At 47.0% G+C, this 20,598-nt stretch overlaps 1 protein-coding gene across 1 annotated transcript in view; it reads left to right on the top strand.

The window, feature by feature from the left end:
* The window catches only part of Alk (ALK receptor tyrosine kinase), a 647,823-nt gene that overhangs the window by 532,852 nt on the left and 94,373 nt on the right, over positions 1-20,598 (top strand). The window contains exons 7-9 of the mRNA XM_015479804.2: positions 30-161; positions 7,465-7,596; positions 9,863-9,963. Of these exons, the coding sequence (XP_015335290.1) occupies positions 30-161; positions 7,465-7,596; positions 9,863-9,963 (365 nt within the window). The remainder of the gene's footprint in view (positions 1-29; positions 162-7,464; positions 7,597-9,862; positions 9,964-20,598) is intronic.

Genomic DNA, 20,598 nt, shown 5'->3' on the forward strand with positions numbered 1-20,598 from the left:
CAAGGAATGTGTGTCTGTGTGCTCTCCAGGAACATCCCCAGGCTCCAAGATGGCCCTGCAGAGTTCCTTCACATGTTGGAATGGGACAGTCCTCCAGCTCGGGCAGGCCTGTGACTTTCACCACGACTGCGCCCAGGGAGAAGACGAGGGTCACTTATGCAGTGAGTAGACGGGGACTGCCCCACCCTGGCCCATACCCTGTGTCTCTCCTGACCCTGTCACCCCAAGCATGTGTGCTTGGACAGCCTTCCTGACATCCAGTGACACTGGTGACTGCTCTCCTGGCCACACAGAGTGTTCCAGAGATGGAGCCATGAAGTGTGGTCTAGGAACTCACGGTGCTCTGTGGCCTGCGCTAACATCCATTAAAAATCAAACAAGATCCTGTAAGTTATGCTCTCAGCATCCTTAAGGCCCAGAGAAAGCACGCAAGGTCAGCCCTACCTCTGTCCTGTGACTTTAGCAGCCCTCTCTGCCCACTTCCCATGCTCTCCCAGCCCCATCTGTCAGCAGCCACCTGCCACTCTCAAACCCCCCATCTTCTGTGCACCCCAAATCCAGCCACATCAAACCATTTCTCAGCTCTCTCATTCCTCCCTGGGTTTGTACATGTGGTCTCCCTTGCCCAAAGCATCCTGTCCCCTCCCAAGTCACTCCCACTTTTTCAAGACCACCTCAAGAACCAATTTTAAAAAACTTCTGACCATCCCCCAAAATACAACTGGGTCTTCTTCCTTCAGATCCTTTCCCCCTCGACTCAGTATATCCTGCTTTCATAATTATTTCCCTTACTTTTATTAATAGTTTTTTTGAGATAAAGTTCATAGACCTACACCCCTTTAAAGTGTATATACAGTTAATATTCCTTAGTATTTATGGTTATAGGGCTGTACAACCATTACCACAATCTAACTTTAGAACATTTTTAATACTCCAAAAAAGGAGCCCCTTGCAATCTCTCCCCAGTTCCCTCCAACATTCCTGCCACTAGCCCTAACCAACCAAACATTTTCTGTTTCTGTAGATTTGCCTATTGTGAGTATTTCATAGAAATGGCTACATACACTATGTGATCTTTTGTGATGAATTTCTTTCACTTAACATTTTTTGATGTTCATCCATGTTGTGGCATATATCACTTCTTCATTTCTTTTTGCTGAAGAATAATGTTGCCTTGGAGAGATAGACCACATTTTTCTTATCCATTCATTTGTTCATTGGCATTTGGGTTTCCAGTTTGGGGTCATTGTGAATAACGCTACTGTGAATGTTCACATACAGTTGTTGTATGGACATGGTGTTTCAGTCCTAGGAATAGAATTTCTGGGTCATGTGGTAAAACTCTGCATTGAACATCTGAGAAACTATTCAACCTTTCTCCAAAGCAGCTGAACATCACACATGCCTACCAGCAATTTATGAGGGTTCCAGTTTCTTCACCTCCTTGCCAACACTTGTTATTATCTGTTCTTTTATTTTAGCCATTCTAGTAAACATGGATCCCTTCTGTTTCATGGAGATGATTTCCATTGTCTCTCTGCGGGCAGTTGGGTCTGGTCATCTTTCCCACTAGTATCCCTCATGATTCTTGGTACAGTGTAGGTGCTCACTGACTCTTGGATGACTGAAAGGAATGAATGAATGAGTTGGGAAATTTGAGCTGTATAAAAGGAAAGTGAGTTTTGGCCACACTGGTATTTAGGAGCAGAGTGGAGACCCAGCCACCACTCACTCTACATGAACACAGGGCTCCTGGCAGCTGTGTCCCCTGAGGTCACTCCTGCAGAGCCAGAGAAACTGCAAGTGCTTATAGAGCACCTATGCTGAGCTAGGAAATGGGGTAAATCCTGGAGCAGGACAAGTATGGGTTTTCTGTCCTCAAAGCTCTAAAAACCCAAAGCAGGTGTAGAATGTTTTTGATGTTCATTCCTGGGCCCCGGCAGGAGCAAATGCCTTACCTCTCAGACACTCAGACCTTAAGACACCACAGGCCTATGAAGAAGTTTGCAAAATAGCTTTAACATCTTAACAGTGTCACCCAAGTCAACTGGACTCCTTGCAGGGGAAAGGTTTTCAATTATACTCACTTAATTGAAGCCATAAAGACATTCATTTTTCAATTTTAAAAACCTCATTTTTGTATGAAGCTTTCAAATGAAGTTTTGCAATTATAACAGAATTGCTTTTGCAGTGTATTTTTAGATAAAATTCAGTGAAGAGTTGCAGGAAGTGCTTGGTTTGTCCCATACGTTTCTGCTCCTGGCCTTTCTCGGAGTTTTTACCACACATGTGGCCTGAAATGCAGGCTGGCCAGCCCACAATGCTTGCAGCAGTAGTCTGTCTGAGCGTCTCTAGTTAATTTGTGTCCACAGTATTCCAGCAGTGCCTCTGAGCTGTGTGATTTTGCAATTGCCTTTAAAAAAAAATTTTTTTTTTGATACCCACTTCCCAACAGATCAGGCAGGCCATGCCCTGATTTACAAATGGGAAAATGAAGGCACAGAGAAGGTAATTGATTTGTTCAGGGTCACACAGCAGGTCTAGGACAGAGCTGTGATTAGAGCACTGAGCCTTCGGGATCCAGCCCATTAGTGTGAGCTCAGGGCATTTCCCCGCCACTTCAGAGGTTGCCATCATGAATTTCCAGGGCCAGTTCCGAGCTTCAGACAGCTTGACTTGGGTACAGAGGGCAAGAGCCTGAGGCTCAGTGGCCTTTTCAACCACATTTGAAAACCTGTTCTAACCAGCTTTCAGAGTGACAGCTCAACCCTGGACAATCCCCACCCCCACCCCCAATAATTCCTTTGCTACAGAAATCAGTTGCTAGGAGGAGAGGTAGTCCAGTCTTTTTCCCACTGTGTTCTTGGCAGAACTCCTTGTGAATATCTCTTTCCTTATGTGCACGCTCTGGTCCCTGGCATCTTTGCTATTTTTCCCCGTCACACTGTTGATTCCGGTCACCATCACCATGAGGATAACAACAGTCATAATGCGGCTAACATTTATGGAGTGTTTACTATGGGCCGGGAGCTGCTCAGAACGCTAACTCATTTCATGCTCACCACAGTCCCCGGCGATGCTCTCACGCCCATCTCAGGGATAAGGAAGCCGGTCCATGCCCAAACTCACCCAGAGGCTGAGCACTGACTCAGACGCAGGCTGACTCCAGAGCCCACACTCTGGACCACTGAGACTCATCTGTTCTATGAGTCTCAGCATTTGGCAGCACTAAACCTAGCTACAGATTCATCCAGGACAGAGGGACCAGGAAAAGTCAGAGAGGTCCAGGTCTCTGCTACCAGGTCTCCCTTCTGTGAAGGAGCAAGTCAGGATCAGATCATTAGCCTTCACTATCCAGGTCTCAGTTTTCTCATCTAGAACATAAGACCTTTTTCAACATTTTCAATTAAAATTTTTACCAAATCCAAGTGAGACATCCCAGACCCTGTAACCCATGGAAGGGTGTCTGCTGGATTCCTGGAGTGTCCAACCAATAGCCTCAGTGTCATGTGGTTCCCCGGAAAGGGGGCAGGTATCCCCACTTCCTTCCCTGACAGTCCAGAGCTCACAGCTATTACAGACAGGTCATTGCCCCTCCCTGGACTCAATAATCTCATCTGTTTTGTGGGGATGATCTTCCTGCCAGGCAAGAACAGTTTTTTAAAAGTTTATTTCTTTATTGTAAAATAAAACATGCTGGTGGAAAAATACTTGGGAAATCTAGAAAAGTGCACAGGAGAAAATAACTATTGCCCATAATCTTCCCTCTCAGACATTCAGAGATAACCATAATATTTTGATGTATTTCTTGTAGCATTTTTCCCATGACTCCATATTTTCAAGGAAATGTATAACACATATTTATCAAAAATGTTAACACAGTTGTCACACAGAGAGGAAAAGAAGTAGTGTCATTTGGCCTGGAGTTTATGCTTGGCAGCTCCTGTGGCTGTGGCTGAGGTCACATCTCTGTGACTCTACCAATTCGTCTCTCTTAGAGTGGAATCAGGTGTCATCATTGCCAAATGTTGTGGGATTGACTGACCCACACACAGCCCGGCTTGCCATCCAGCCAGTGACATACCTGGCTGCAACCCAGGAAGGGGGTGGGCAAGAGCAATGCTTCTTGAATGTCAAGGTGCGTGGGAATGGCCTGGAACGCTTGTTAACATGCAAATTGAGTCAGTGGGCTGGGTGGCGCCTCAGATTCCACACCTCTAACAGTTCCACAGGTCAAGTAGCCACGCTGGTCCCCGACACCATTTTGAGTGACAAGAGATTAAAAGATAGACCCTCCCCTCCCATTTCATCCTGTAAGTACCAAAGCACTGAGTAGGTGCTCAGAATGAATGAGAAGAGGGTCATCAAAGAATGAGTTGAAGCTGGGCGTATGCCTATAATCCCAGAGGCTCGGGAAGCTGAGGCAGGAGGATCACAAGTTCAAAGCCAGTCTCAGCAAAAGGGAGACACTAAACAACTCAGTGAGACTCTGTCTCTAAATAAAATACAAAATAGGGCTGGGGATGTGGCTCAGTGGTTGAGTGCCCCTGAGTTCAACCCCTGGTACCCCCCAAAATAAAAGGATGAGTTGACCCTGTTAGACCCAACTTTATGAGCCAACCTTCCACTGAGCCGTTGGCCTTAGCATTGATTTCCCAAACTGGGTCTAATCAACCGGGGGTCTTTGTTTTGACGCCCCTCCCCACCGGCTCCCTCCGGGGTGGCCTCTTGCTGAGCATGGCTGCCCTGCTGGGCTTGAGGTCATGGGAATCCTCAGCTCCTCTTCCTCCCATCAGGGTCTTAATTGCCACATCAAGGGTCCATGGACCTGCCTTGCTATGTTGCCTGCCCCCTCTGGCTCATTCAATCAGCCAAAGAGAAATAGGGCTTCCACTCCCAGCTTACCCTGCCCCCTAGGCCAGCTAGGACAAAGATGGGCTTCCAGAAGACAGAGAATGCCCGGCTTTCCCCGTTCCTGCCCTGGTGGGAGACATGGCAAAGCCACCACATCTGCAGCCTTGATGAGGCCTGTCCAGAGGCCACCAAGAGATGTGTGTCTGTCCCTCCCCAGGTAGTGTTTGAGCCCTACCCTGATGAGGGCCCCTCACTCAGGCATGAATGATAATTAAGAATACTACCACCATTTTATATTTGCACAACTCTGTTTACAAGGTATTTCCACACTCCCTTATTTTGACCTAAAACCTGTCCTGTGAAGCAGATACTAATCTTACCCCATTTCACAGGTAAGGAACCCCAGGCTCTAAAACAGGAAGGGACGGTCCTAAGGTCACACAGTAGGCACTATGACCCCTAGTCACTGCAAGGCTAAGACTGGAGCCCTATCAGTCCAGATCTCAGTGCAACTGTGGTGCCGGTACCCAAAAGTCAGGTTCCGTTCTCCCTCCAGCTCCTGAAGGGGTCAGGAGGGAGTGATAGGTTTGCAACCTCAGCTCATCCTGCCCCCTTCTCCCACCCGCCCATCGCCTGCCAGAATCTTCCATCGTGGTCTTTGGTTTTTAAAGCACCCTTGTGAAGGACGCTCTGTGGAAGGTCACTTCCCGACACCAGTTGGTTTATGCAGAAGAAGTGGATGAGGGATCCCTTGAGGGCGGGAGTAAAAAATAAGACAGGAAGATCTCCTTAGCTTTTGGATTTTTAATCAGAGGAACATGCGGGATGCGGGGGGGAAATGATTTCTTCAGGGGGGTATAAATGGAAAGAGATGCTCAAAGTCAGTGACGGCCTGTTTTAATTTATAATGCTGCCTCTGTGAAATGCACAGAGAATCGAGGGGAAATGAGAATAATTCACTAAGGTGCTGTCATAGCCAGGAAGCGGTAGGGCCCTCTTTGTCAGCCTGCGGCTGCCAAGAGGCTGAGACAGAGGAAGGACAGAGCGAGCTGTGCATCTCTGCTAGAGAGCTCCTTCCCGCACGTGGGGATGTAGCCCTGCTTCTCCACACCACGGCCTGCAGTCGTTGGGTGCTGTTGGAACAGCATGGAAGGGCCTGGGATGGCCCAGTAGCTCCTGGGACTGAGTTTCCAGAGCTGTTCTCAGAGGAAGCTGGAGAAAAGTGGGCTCTCTTTAACCCTCTTCTCCTTTCCTCCTCCTTCCATGGGAGGCTAAGAATCATGGACCAGAAGGCTGACCATGGTCTCTTTCATGGGCCTGAGTTCAGTCTGGTGTAGAGAGGATTGTGGACCCATCCTGCTGAGCCAGCAGATGAGACAGAAGCTGCAGGACTAGGGATTGTGAGGCCAGGTTATGCTGCAATAATGATCCATCACCAAACTGCAATGGCTTCCAGAACCCGACCATTGAGGATCAGGGTGGGAGGGAGCTCCGCTCCACAGGATCACTCAGGGACCCAGGCTGAGGGAAGTCCTATTGTCATCCTAGTGTTTTGACTAGGCACCCTTAGAAATAAGAATTCCTCAGCTGCTGAGGCAGGGAAAGAGAGGAACTGAAGGTTTATACACAAGGGCTTTTCACAGCCTCATCCAGAGGAACCACTCACCCTTCAAGGCCTAGAACTAGTCGTATGGCTTCAATTTACTGCTAGGGAAATAAGGCAAGCAAGTGGAAGGTTTAGAACAATGTGTGTCTCAGCACTCAGAGGTTATTTGAGATTTGAGATACCCAAACCAAGCCCAGCTAGCACTACCGACTACACCGCGCTCTTGTCATTGTGTCGGCCATTAGAGATGTATTCTAGCCACGAGCAGTGGCACACTCCTATAAGCCCAGCAGCTGTGGAGGCTGAGGCAGGAAGACTGCAAGTTCAAAGTCAGCCTCAGCAACTTAGCAAGGCCCTGTCTCAAAATAAAACAAAAAGGGATAGGGATGTGGCTCAGTGGTTAAGTACCCCTGAGTTCAATCCCCAGTACAGAAGAAGAAGAAGAAGAAGAAGAAGAAGGAGAAGGAGAAGGAGAAGGAGAAGAAGAAGGAGGGGGAGGGGGAGGGGGAGGGGGAGAGGAAAGAAAAGAAAGAAATGAAATGTATTCTAGAGATCTGCTCATTGCCTTTTCCTGGGATAACATTCACAGTGGATCCATATTAAAAGCACAGAATCCAGAAGCTAACAATCTGGATTCTGTGCTCTTCCAATTCCAGCTGTGTTACCTGCTAGCTGCCCAGTCCTGTTCAGGTGTTTTGACGTTTCAGAGCCTCTGCTTTCTTGTGTATAAAAACTGGGCTGATATGACCCATGCTGTGGAATTGTTATCATTACTATTTTATTTTCTGAAAATCAGGAAACTGTGAACCAGCAAATACACAAGCAGGGGCTTGAGCCTTCTCCTCATTACAGTCAGCATCATTAGGCAGTCAGCATTCTGACTGGGGAGCTGTTATTGATGAAGAGAATTTGGTCATGCCTGGCTAACTTGGCTTGACACTGGCATATTTTTGCCTTTGGCAGTCCTGGAAGTGACTGTGTTCCTGTGCTTTCTCTCTCCACAGGTAAACTCCCTGCTGGTTTCTACTGCAACTTTGAGCATGGCTTCTGTGGCTGGACCCAAGGCACACTCTCACCCCATGTGCCCCAGTGGCAGGTCAGGACCCTAAAGGACGCCAGGTCCCAAGACCAGCCAGGTACCCCTCTCTTCCCTCCTTCCTGATGTCTATTCCAAGGTCCATGTGGACTGATGAGAGACTTAGAGCTCTACCCCACCCTCCAGGGTGCCTGCCCAGAGCTTGCTGAGGATGCTCACACACAATCCCCTCCTCCTTCCTGCTTGGACTTTAGAACAATTAAATCTGGCCAAGCTCAATATCACCTTTTGTTACTCAAAATGAGAACTTTAGTAAAGGATTAAACTGAAAGATAGAAGTGACAATAATAATCCATTTTTTTCAACAAGTGTTTGAAATGTTGACTCCCATCTCCACAGCACTGATACCTCCAAACTGCCCTTCAGTTCCAGGCATATAAATGTCCTGAGAGTTAGGGAAAGCCATAGCCCCCCTCTATGACTGAGAAGATTGAGGCACAGCAGGCCTTGAGTCATTTGCCAGGGTTGTGCCCTGGAAACTGTGCCCCTGCATCTGGTTCATTCCCTGAGGCCCAGCCTCTATAGTCATCCCCATCCCTGACTTTAACTGGCAAATCCTATGTTACCCTCCTCACACACCTTCTTGACTGCCAAAAGAACCAAGGACCTCCACACAGCCAAGAGATAGCCACTCACACTTCGATTTAGAGACACAGCCCCGGCAGGGCATGGGATCAGAGAGGGTCTGTGGGCAGCACAGCTCCCACAGTCAGTTTACTAGAAAGGCCAGGCTATCTAGCCATGGCCCAGCCTTGGCCTATACCTGGTCACTTGGGCAGGCCCTGATGCCCACCTCTGTGCAGCATAGGACTGGCAGGGGAGGGGACTCCCTCCTCCCCTCCCCCACATTTTCCTTCTCTTTTTAGAACTAGAGACCCTCTTTCCAAAACCCTTCTCTTTCCAAGCAAAGATCGTACATCCTATGGATTATTTTAAGAAATAGTAATAAAAAGTATGTGAGAGGACAATATCCAGATCAACCATGAAGGATCCCAGAGCCCACACAGTTCTGTTTTCCGTCTTCAGAGCTAGCTGCATTGGAGTGAGCTGGCTTTGGGCCAGGATGCTGTCACAGTGGCCCCATTAGAGAGAAGGCTGAGTTACTACAGCCATGGGGGGAGATCTGTAGGGGTCCCTCACCAGATGTGGAGGCGCAGGAGTTCCTACTTCTCCCAGTCGCCTCACACACAGCACCATATCTATGGAAGGAGCAGAGAAGAGAAAGGGAGCCCAGGATCAGATGTGAGCTTCAGGTCTGCTCCCGGTTTGGCAATTCCCCCTCCAGCACCCACAGTAGATAACCACCTGGCCCTTGTTGGATACCACTGGTGACGAGTCTCCCACAGCCTCCTGGAGCACCCATTCCATTGTTTGACAGCTCTGAATCACAGACCAGGTTTCCTTGGCTCAGGGAAGCTCCACCTCTGAATTCTACTCATGGGAAGTGACTTTCCCTCCAGGAGCCCCACAGAATAAAAATACCCTTGTCCCAGATTGGCAGGCCTTCAAATATTCACAGACAGCAATTGTGACTTACCCACCCACGTGACAGCTTTTCTTTCCCCAGTCACATAACCTCAGCTCCTTGACTCTGCCTCATGCTTGCTAAAATCTCTGGCCTGTCCTGGTAACTTCTCTGGACCCACCTGAATTTTTTATTTGGTAGAATTCAACAATTGACTTTGTTACGAGATGTTGAAAGGTAGAAATGAAGGACTAAAGCCGTGCTTGGTGTGCCACGGGCCCCTAAAAAGTTGTGAGGTCACTCTGACTCCCATCTCCACGGCACTGATACCTCCAAACTGCCCTTCAGTTCCAGGAGGTTTAGAGACGTTTCTTCCTGCCACCATGTGGGGTCAGCCCCTTATGGTCTCCCAGCTTTCCAGGCCAAGCATGCTGAAACAAACACAGGAAATGAGTCTCCCTGGGCAGGACATGGGCCACAGGAAGACTTGGGTTCCAGAGCAAGGAGAAGAGAGTGAAGGTCATAAAGAAAAATGGAAGACTGGCCAGTCATGGGGAGTGTCGGGCTGGGGAACCCTGGTGCATCAGGGTTAAGTCCTGAGGACTGGGAGTGTAGTAACCAGGTATATGGTGCTGTCATAGACAATTGGGAATGAAAGTTTTTGCATGAGCTAGGGCTGTTGACAATAACAAGTGAGCCTCCTGAAGTAAGAAACCAATGTCCTCAAAGACATTTCTAGGCTAGATTTTTTTAAAAAAATGCATAGTCTGTTCATTTTGCACTTCCTGGGCCCTTTGATTCAAGAAAATGGTATTTGAGATTCTTCTCCTCTCTCCCCCAGGCCACGCCCTGTCGCTCAGCACCACTGATGTCCCCACTTCTGAGAGTGCCACAGTGACCAGTGCTACCTTTCCTGCGCCAATTAAGAACTCTCCGTGTGAGGCAAGTCTCAGTTCTCTCTTCCAGATGAACCCACACAACTAAGAAAGGAGCCTGCATGGCTAGGCTGGTTGATTTCCTGGCAGGACAAGAAAGCCATTTTGCTATGTTTTAGGCATGTGGCATCCAACAACATGCTAAACCCCATCTGCAGAGAATCTTACCTTCAATACCCAGACTCAGCTGCACTGAACTATTCACAGTAGGACCTTAATTTAAGCAAACCCAGAAAAAATTTCCCAAGGCATAACAGGGAAGGGTAACAATGATTTACAGAAGACTTTCTACTGAACCTTTTTTAGAAATATCGAGCTTTCTTATAATACATTTCAAATATTATGAAGCATCAAAAGTTTGATTTACATAAATTTCTCTAAGATATCAGGGGCATTCTGTTGAGGATCAGAGGCCTGAAGTCATGTTCCTTCACATACAAAGGTCATATCCTCAAGAGGCCAAGAAAGGCACTTAAGACCCCAACGTGGTACAGTGATTAAGTTCATGGATTCCAGAATCAGTGACCTGAGTGTGAGACAGGCTCCATCCCAATTGGCTGTACACTTCAGTTGAGCAGTTCATTGACTTCCCAGGGCCTCAGTTTCCTCACCTACAAACACTTGATAGTGCTTGCCCCCAAGAGGTAAGAATTAAATGGGTTAATATATGTTAAAGGCTGAGATGAGTATCTGACACAAAATTGAGTGTTCCAATAGTTCAGCCAACAGTGCCTTGGAATCCTGTCTACACATTCAGAAGGAGAATGGAGAAAGAAGAGAGCATCAGCAAAACATCAGACTTCAAGCTCTCAGAGGGCAGGCCTGGGGCTTCTTTGTACTGCCCCATGGCACCTGCATCTCACATATCATAGAAATCCAATATGTAGCTCAGACTCGGCCAGTGCCCTCTTTTGGGAGATACCTAGGAAAAAAATCCCTATCTGACTTGGTTTGCAAAATAGCTCCACCCCCTCTGACCAATTTTTTCCATTCAAGTTGTGGACATTATGGAAGTTGGTAGCTTCACTTCTCCTCCTTTGGCTGGTAGAAATCTCAGAGATGAGAGGCTCTGGCCAGCAGAGGCACAGACAACATGACTCCCCCTTCTCTGAGATGAAATTCAAGCTCTCCAATTTGCTTTGAAATGAAAACTCACAGGCATAAAACAAATAAGAATGAAAAAGTTGTGTAAATGAATTTTTTCAATTAGAGGAATGGTCAAATTAAAGTTGAGGTTCCCCCTTAGTAAGTAAAATAGGACTTTATGATATGTAGTTTGTCGATGCCCCACTCCTGGTGATTTTACAACTCAACATTTGCCCCATCTTCCTCACCAATTTCTAGTTTATGTTGTGTTACTACATTTTATGGGTCTCTGAGCCACCTTAAATCCTTTTTTGGAAGAAGTCTGGGCAGAAATAAAGGGATTCATTAAATCAAATTGTATTTGAGAAACTATGCTATCTGATGCAGATGGTAGAATTCGAGTCATTGTTGGTATTTCTCAGATGTTTCAGAGCAGGTGCCTAGAAAGGAGGGCTTCTTAAGAGAAAATCTTAACCAGGGACAGATGGTTGGCCCACCTGAGAGGACGGGAGAAGCCTTAAAAGCATTTGGTCTTAAAATTTATTCTTCACTGGATTTAATATAAGCCTAATTTCAGAAAAAGAAATGTCAAGGCAAAAGTGATATTTTTCTGATACTCCATCACTTCTGTAATAACCTTTGCATTGATCAATAGCTGAAGCAGGTGTGTTCTCTTACTGGTCTGCTTTATGTTTCTTGTGGTCACATTTGCTCTAGGCTATTTCTACTGTTTCCTGCCCTTTTTCCAGAATTTGGCTCAGCAGGTAAAATGAAGGGAAGGGAGTGAGTCCATCCCACATTCACATTATTCATATTTATATATATATATTTACCTTCACATTATTTCACATTCAAGTTTTCAGGCCATTTGTCTGATGTTGATGGGCCTTTGAATTCCCAATGTTGGGAGCAATGTTTTTAGAAAACAAAATGAATAAATAACCAAAGTAGAAATATATATTTTGGGTTTATAAGCCCCACCATTTATTTGATTCAAAGCAAAAAGTTGATTTTCTTCTCTCAAGTTGGCCAAACTCCAGTGGTAGGGAAATGGATGTAGCACTTCTATCGGAGACTGGGAGAGGTTATCTCAGACCCCTTCTCAGCCCTCCAAAGGGTCTTCATTGGCTGTGTGGCTTGAGTGCAGAAAAGTGAATGCTAAATAGGGCCAAGGATGGAGGTTCCTAACGAGGGTCCGAGCAGGGACTGGCAGCTGGTCTACCTGAGCGCTAGGGCGGATGCCCACCATGGAGTATCTTCTCTAAAACAGATGAGCCCTGATCTCCAGGAAATGAATGTGTGGCAGATATCCCAAAATGTTCCTCCATGAAACCCCACAATCATTGGTGAGCTCTCATAGAAGAACTGGTGTCGTCATCAATGAATTTCCAGGAACAAGCTCACTATTAAGTTTGTTTCTCCATCTGCCATCACTTGGAAAGTGTGATAAATGAGGATTCTCGAGCCCCACCCTGGACCTCCTGAGTGGCACCACTAAGTGCAGCTGGGACTCTGCATTTTCAACCCTAACCCTTGGTAACTTGGTTGTGATTTTTGAGATTTTTCTGGCCCATAGGTGTGCTTGCCAAATATGGCTGAAATTCATTCTGGGGTCCATCAGAGAGTTTCCCTTCACTACATGTGTCCCCAAATAGTGCGACATAACTCGACTTTCAGAAAGATGAACCTGAAAACAGGCTAGAAATGATAGATCAGAGATAGAAGAGATGAGAAACTGAAAGATCAGACACAGCCAGGGTGCACCTTGGGTCCACCCCAGCTTCTGGGGCATTCCAGATGCAGGCCAGCTCCCACCTCCTCCCTCCAGCTGCCTGCAGCCACTGCTGCCACCTCCCCCGCCAGCCGGCTGCAGCAGACACTGCCTCCTTCCTTTCTCTGCACAATTGCACATGGGGCATGAATATTTAAAGACCTTTGCCTCGCCCAGCCACAAACAGAGCATTGTGAGGTCTTTTTTTCTTTTTTTTCCCCCTCCCCACACGCTATTCTCTGCAGGAAACTGAGGAGCCCCTTACAATGTATTCTGATTTTGTTTTATTTTTATTTCACCGAGCTCCAGTTCAAATAATTAAAGTTGCCACCGGGGAGGGGAACCTTGCCGTGGCTTTCATAGGCTTGCGCGTTGTCAGACCTGCTCAGTCCTCCTTGGCTTTGAGACACCCTGGATGTGTCTAGCATTGCAGCTGCTGGTAATAAAGAGGATGCAGGGAGGAGCAGGGGCCGTCTGCGCCCCTCCCCCTGCCTTTCACACACCCTGGAAGCTTGACTGTCTCAACAAGCCCCGTGTGGTTTGTAATTCTGTTTTATTTGAATAGCCTGCCTGTGACTAGAATAATTTAAACCATGTTCTCAGGCCAGAACAAGGCCTGGGGGGAGGGGGAGGGGGAGGGGAGTGGAAAAGTAGCCTTCCCTCATTTTCTTTCCTCTCAAAAACCTGGAAGCGGTGTTTCTCCCTGTGAGCTGCAGGAATACTAGGGATCCAGGAAGTGGGTTGTCACCCACTATTTTAATGGTGGTCAGTTCCCAACTGCTGGTTTTCGTACCTAGCCAGAGCTAGGGCCACCTGTTCCCTCCCTGCACATACACTGGCATCCTGGAGCCCAGCCAGGACCTTCTGCCCTGATGTCAGCCCAAGCGGTGAAGAGAGAGGCTCTGATTAGCTGCAGTCATCTGCTTCATACCTGGCCGTGAGGTTCCTCCAGGTCTGCTGGCCTGGAGGGAAAGGAGACCCACACTCCGGGTCATTAAAACTAGTAAATGGGGCCCAGAGAGGTGCAGGGGAAGAGATGACATCTGGAATTGCCCTCTGCCATCCATTAAGCCCTGCTCAAAGCCCCACTGAGAAGTCCCCTATGGTGGCAGCCCTGAAGGCTGGCGGCCAGGGAGATTTTTAGTAAATTGCTCGCTGGCTGATTTTGTAAGACTTTTCAGGGTGTGGTGATCATTCCCAGAAAAATGCCTTCGTCTCCCTCCAGCCTCTCAGTGTGACTCAGTGGCAGACTAGGGTGAGAGGCACTCCCGGCTGCTGATTGGGCTTATTCAAGCTTGCCCCTGCATCCTCCCCACCAGCAGAGGAAGAAGACTTTCCGGATGGGAAAGAGAGAGGGACGTTTCTAACTGCTGTGTTTTTAAAGTTTATTAAACTCAATGGCAAAGTCTCCTGTAGAAAGGCAAGAAAAGGGAGATATGAGTAATAATAATTAAAAGATGGCTTGAGGTGGAGGAAGAAACAAAGGCAGACTGCTCTGGCTTTAGCAGTCCCTCCCCAAAGCCCCGACAAGGTAGGCCCAGGGGGATGAGCAGGAATATTTGATTCTCACACTTTACAGAGCACATCTACATATCTGCTATGAGTCAGGGTGTATGCTGAGCTGCCCAGACAATGGGAGCCGCCCATGTCAACAGGACAGGAAAGAAATGTACCCAAAGATCCAAACCAGCAAATGCAAGCCAAGACCAAACCCAGATCCCATGGCTTTGTCACACTGCTCTGCCAGGACAGATCATTCCTTCTCAGAGTAGGGGCAATTGATGTGACACTCCACAGCATCCAGCCTCATGCTCACCCAGCTTAAAGCCCCCAACACCCCAGCATGGATTCCTTACCTCTAAAGGCAGAAAAAGAACACCACCCCATGATGCCAAGGGTCACTGCTGCTCACATGTGGGACTCAAACGTTAGTTGTTCATTGTATGTAGCCCAGCGTGGTCTAACTAATGTTAGCTAATTAGGAAGGAGACGTCTACCCAGTGAAAAGGAAGCTGCCCTTCACCCTTCTCTACTCTCCCATTCTTCCCATCCCATGGCTTACTACAAGCCAGTCCCTATCAGAGTCAACCTGAAACCAGCCTCTGTCCTTATATTGTCAAACAGTGCTACACAAACACTTTGTGGTAGTTGTAGAAACCCTCTTCATGAATAGTCAGGGACCAGTGCCAAGCCAGAGGGGATTCCAGGGTAGCTTCATACACATCTCCCCTCCCACCAAGCCCAAGTCCTTTTTGTCAGGTATACAAAGACGAAGATACCCATCAGGCAGAGTTCCCATGGACAGCCAGCCTCCCTCTCCTCTGATGCTCAGACAACTTTGCAGCAACTCGTCTCAGAAATAAGACCAGCAGCAGGCCTCAGTGCTTGCCTAAATTAAGGGCAAATCCAGCTGGTCTTGCTAGGGATTTTTTATACTCACTGCTCTCTGCACATGCAGTACGTCTTCAGGAAAAGCCATTTGGAAAATGCCTTCCTCCTACACCGGGACCAGGGTCAGGATCTCCTGCTGCCTGCATGACATCTCTCTGGATTATCCACCCTCCACCCAGGAGGATGTCATTTGGGGACCAGTAGGAAGCACAGGGCCCTTCTGCTCCTGCAGGGTGATGCTGACATCTGGAGAAAGTCATAGCCAAGGTCCTCCTGGGCCTTCAGATGCACTGTCAGTTTCACAGTGCCATCTCTCCTCAAGGGGCTAGGAAGGCTCAAGTAGCTGCCTCCTTTCTGCCCCTTTGCCCAAGAGCCATGACATCTCCTCATCCAGAGGAATCCAAATGGCCAGGTGGGACCAGGGCAAAAGGAGCCTCATCAAGACAGTCAGATCTAGTGGGAAGAGCAGTGGCTTGGGGTCACAGAGACCTTGGAGGAATCCACTACTTTCTAGGTGGAATTGAGAAATTTGCCTCTCTCATCTCAGTTTCCGTGTCCTCTGCAGAACATGCAGGAGAAACAAGTGAAACAGGCAGTAAAAAGTACCCACCTGGATCTAGACATAGGTGCTTAATAAATAGCACATAGGGTTCCTGCTACCCTGTGTCTGCTAGTACCATTATTGGATTTTTGTGGCAATTCCAAGACCAATTCCACAGCCTACTCTATGCAACGAGCCTGAACCTGGAGAACTTGGCCTTTGCTCTGCCCTTGGTAGCCTGGTCATACCAGGACTGGGGTGAGGGTGGTCTGGTTCAACAACTGGGGTCCAAGGAAACAGCAGATGGGCCCCTGTCCCCACTCTCCACCATCCCCAAAAGCTCCTTCTCCACCCTGCATGGACCTGGGGAGCACTCTCTTTCAGTCCAGCAAAAGTCCCTTTTTTCCTCCTGCCCTCCCTTTCCATATTGTTCTCTAAAGATAACAATAACCATTTACCCTTAAGTAGCCCCAATGTGTTGACAGAGGGGGCCTTCCTTCCCAGTCCCTTTGAGGGGAGATGACACTGTCATCCTGTGAGTTACCTTGAAGCTGACAACACACCTGAAACACTGGGTGGACCTCAGCTCTGGCACCTGCCAACACCATCAGCAATGGACATGATACTCTCAGGAAGCCTGTACCTGGGGCCTTTGCTTTGGAGGGGAAGGGAGAGGCTCAAGTGATTCTTGAGACATTTTCCAAGTGGCTTTTCCTGAAGACCCACTGAATGAGGCCCACTTTAGGTCTCCAATGGCAGCCATCCCACATACCCGTAATAATATCACCGTAGTAAGAGTTACCTTAATGTCGAGGATCACAGAGCTCTCCACCTCCCTGTGGTTGCCCTGTGATGAGTGAAACCTTCCCTGCTCTACAGATGACGAACCTGAGCAGAGTACAACCTGACTGGCTTGGGTGAGCTCACAGACATCTAGAGGGAGGGTGACCGAGAGGGGACGCAGAAGGGCAGTGAAACAACAAGCACTGATTTCAGACCTACGGGGTGACCAGCCAAGCTAAGAGACAGACCACAGGAATCCAGAATATCTGTCAGGTGTTTATTCAACAGGAAAGTTAAGAAAGTGTTTCTGGTATGAAAGGTTCTGGTCTTCAGGTTACTTATGGAGAATTCAGCTGCATTACACTAAAAATCAAACCAAAAAGTCTTCCTTAGAGCCTTTGCAACATGGGAGAAAGAAATCTTCCCTTAGTCTGTGGCTGAGGAAAGATACTCTTACTATCTGTGGAGCCAACTAAGAGTTTTGTTTGTTGGTTGGTTGGTGCTGGGGATCAAACCCAGGGCCTCCTGCATGCTAGGAAAGCATCTACCACTGAGCTACACACCCCCACTAAGGATATATTTGTAAAATATTGATGCCCTAGTATAAGGCTGGCACTGTGCTGAACATTTCACCTTCATCTTTACATTAGCAAACAGACTTGTAAGAAATTGTGAACCCCCTTTACTGATATAGACACTGGGGCTAAGAGCTTTATGTTCAGCCCAATGTTAACCTGCTAGTAAGTGATACAGCCACAACCTTAACCAGGTCAGTCCAACTCCAAAGCCAAATCACTGGACTTGTCTTAGGTCACAGGAGCTTCGATTCTGAGCTCTGGCCCACTCGAGCCGTCTGACTGAGATCTCAGGCAGCAAGTAAAACAGGGACAAAAATACCTGTTTTACTTGCTGCCTGAGGTTGTTGCCAGCATCAGATATAAATGTGCAAACTCTTTGGAATCGTCACAACACTTTGCCAATGGCAGCAATTGTTGTGATTGTCCCTCTTCTTGGCTGCTAACAGGCATTGTGTGTTCTTATTTCTCTTCTCAGTCAATTAGCAATGTGGAGGCAGGTTAGGAGCATTATTTTACTAGCAGCGACACCAGGAAACCATGCCCAATAAACCCACTTAATCAATAATTAATTAATTAATTAATTAGTTGTGCAGCCCCTTAAGGAGAGGGGCTAGCAAGAAGACTCCTCATTGACCCCCAAGGATCCGACAAATGAGGCCCTACTGCGATTTCCAAGCCAAAATAATTCTTACCTCAGCATCTAGAGCTAGCAGGGCACTGGGGAGCCTAGCATTCTGTCACTACTTATTGTGGCGTGGTTGACTCTGCCAGAATACATGCTAATGGGCTCGAGTAATCAACAGCAATTGTATTTGCAGTTGGACATAATTAATTTAATACCTCTGAGCTATTCAAAGTTAATATCTCTCCCATTACACAATGAAACTGAGGCATATGAAGAATTATTGTCAAGGCTCAGGGAGTGAATAAAATCTTTCTCAGCCCTTGGCACAGACTTGGGTCCCATTCAAGCGGTATGGTAATCACAGAGCCTTGTGACTCCCACTGGTGATCATTATAACACATTCACGGGTCCCAGATTCAGAGTACTCTGGTAAGAGCACAGACTCCCCAGCTGCCAGGGAATCAACATTTCTGGGGGGCTCTGGGCCCCTGAAGACACTCACATGCCTCCAGTAGCTGTCCATCAAGGCACTGGAGTTTCATCGCATAGAATGGATCTGCTCCCAGCATCATCTCCAATGCACACAGAGAAACTGAGGCACAGAGGAGACTTTTGCATCCTTTATGCTATCCTATTCTGTCTTTCTGTGAACTGTTTATTTCTAACATGGTGTTCCATACCAGCCCTTTCCAGTAGAGTACAGAACTGACATTTGTGAAATGTCTTTGCTCATGTGGGCACTGCGTCATCTAATTTGATTGAAGCCCTGCGGTGGCTCTCTAGAGAAAGCACATTGGCCCCAATTTATAGAAGAACATACTGAGATCTGAAATATTCTGTAATAAATGAAAACCAGCCCGCTCTATTCCCAAAGCCCATGCTCTGTCCACAGTGCTGTCCTACCTGGTCCTTCAGGAGCTCCCCCCGCTCCAGGTCTCTCACTAAGCCCACAACTCAGGCCAGAGAACTCAATCCACTCCAAGGTGGGTGAAAAGATGATTTTCTCTTTTCCTACTTTCCAACAACACCCGAGTCCTCCATTGCTGCCTTTTCTAATGTAGCACTCTTTTGTTTTTCTCTGATAATAAAAGTACTCTGCAGTACATTGTAGAACATTAGGAAAACACAGTGAAGTATAAATGAGAAAAGCAAAATTGCCCATAATCCTACCCCCACAAAAGACAACACCTATCACCGTGGTGGCACTTCCTTCCAGAGAAAGGGAGAGAGGGAGAGAGAACCAAGCATGGTTGTAGTTAAAGGGTTTACATACATTTGGTATCACATCATCTAAGTATTTCATTTCTCCTTAATTCATTTTACATTTTTCTATATCAATGTTATTCCTCATAAACATGCTTTTAATATCTATTCTAAATTTATTCTATAGTTCTGTTCTAGTTTTCAAAAGTTATAGACTAAAAATCTGGAAAAGACCCCAGAAGAAAAAATAAATATCTGTAACTCTATAACCTCACCACCCAGGGATTCCAATGTTGTTGTTTTTATATACATAACCTTCATGTTTTCTCTCCATGTTTTTACAAAGGGGTCAGATGGATGTCCCCAGCTGGGTATCCTTTGGCTTCAATGTGATGTCTCAGAAAGAAAGATATGAGGTGGTGTCTTCAGAAAGGATTCTGGTCTTTTAAGTCTCCAGCATGACCAGGAATCCAGCATTCCTTAAGCTTCCCTAATTGCTAGTACTTGCCAGCATCACATTTTATTTGCTTGTTATCAAAAAAATCTGCATCTGGGCAGCTTCTTGCTGTGTTGAGTTGATTTTTCATTAGGCTATTTATAGCTAGAGATCTGGTGTTTATTCTTTCCAGGTGAATTAGAAGATGGTGAACAAAAACATTGGATTTTTCAGGGAGTCAATATTCTTAATAATATACCGTGCTGAAACCAGGGAATCTTAAAAATTACAAACTCCTACCCTGAATCAAAACCCTGTGGCATTTTAGGTTGGAGGGGAGTCTTGACCCCCATCTTGGCCCCTGATAACAATTTCAATCCTGATCATGAAGTCTTTTTGTCTTCTAGATGACTCCCAGCGTGGGGAGTACCCAGGATACCTGTCACCCACCAAACACGCTCATCTTGGCACATCTCTGGCTGCTAAGACACACTTCATTCTGTTGGGGTGAAATGCACACTGGGTGCATCCATCCTTGGGGTTTTGGCTCTACTCTTGGAACTCTTGCAGCCCTTCATAAATTTTGAAAGATAGCAAACCTCACCACCACCTCCACCTGTAGTGTCCCCTACCCCTGCGAGTATGACGTGCAGTACGGACATTATTGGATACCACTGAGTCCCTTTGCAGGCTAAATTGCATTATGATATTTTCTTATGAGTTCAAGAGATTATTCTGAAGCTGCCACGAGGAGTGCATAGCAAACACGGGCCACATCCTAGACATAAAATTGCAGTCATTACCTCCAGAGGAGGAAAGGGCCATGAGAGAAATAATAGCATGAGGCCTAGCCACAATGAGGCTCCTGCTTTACATAAAGGACTTTAATTAATAAAACAACAAACACTGGTCCCACATAATTGGAAAGTCTATCAGGCCCCACAGAGAGGCAGGGAAAAAAGGCCCTTGTAAAAGGGCCAGCTGGAGCCAGGAGATATAATTGCGAGTGGCGTGCTCTTGGTGCTGTTTCTTTTCACTTGTCTCACTTGCTGTCTGCATATAAAAGAGTCTATTATTCAAAAGCTGCCATTTAGAACCTATATCTATTAGGATGTGTCCAGGAGAATCAAAAATTATATTGTTACAGGCTCCAACAAGTGTTATTTCCCATAAATATAATAGATATGTACATGAACACACACTTGCACACGCGCGCGTGCGCACGCAC

The sequence above is a fragment of the Marmota marmota genome, unplaced genomic scaffold, assembly GCF_001458135.2.
Source record: "Marmota marmota marmota unplaced genomic scaffold, marMar, whole genome shotgun sequence".
In the NCBI taxonomy this organism is placed as follows: Eukaryota; Metazoa; Chordata; class Mammalia; order Rodentia; family Sciuridae; genus Marmota; species Marmota marmota.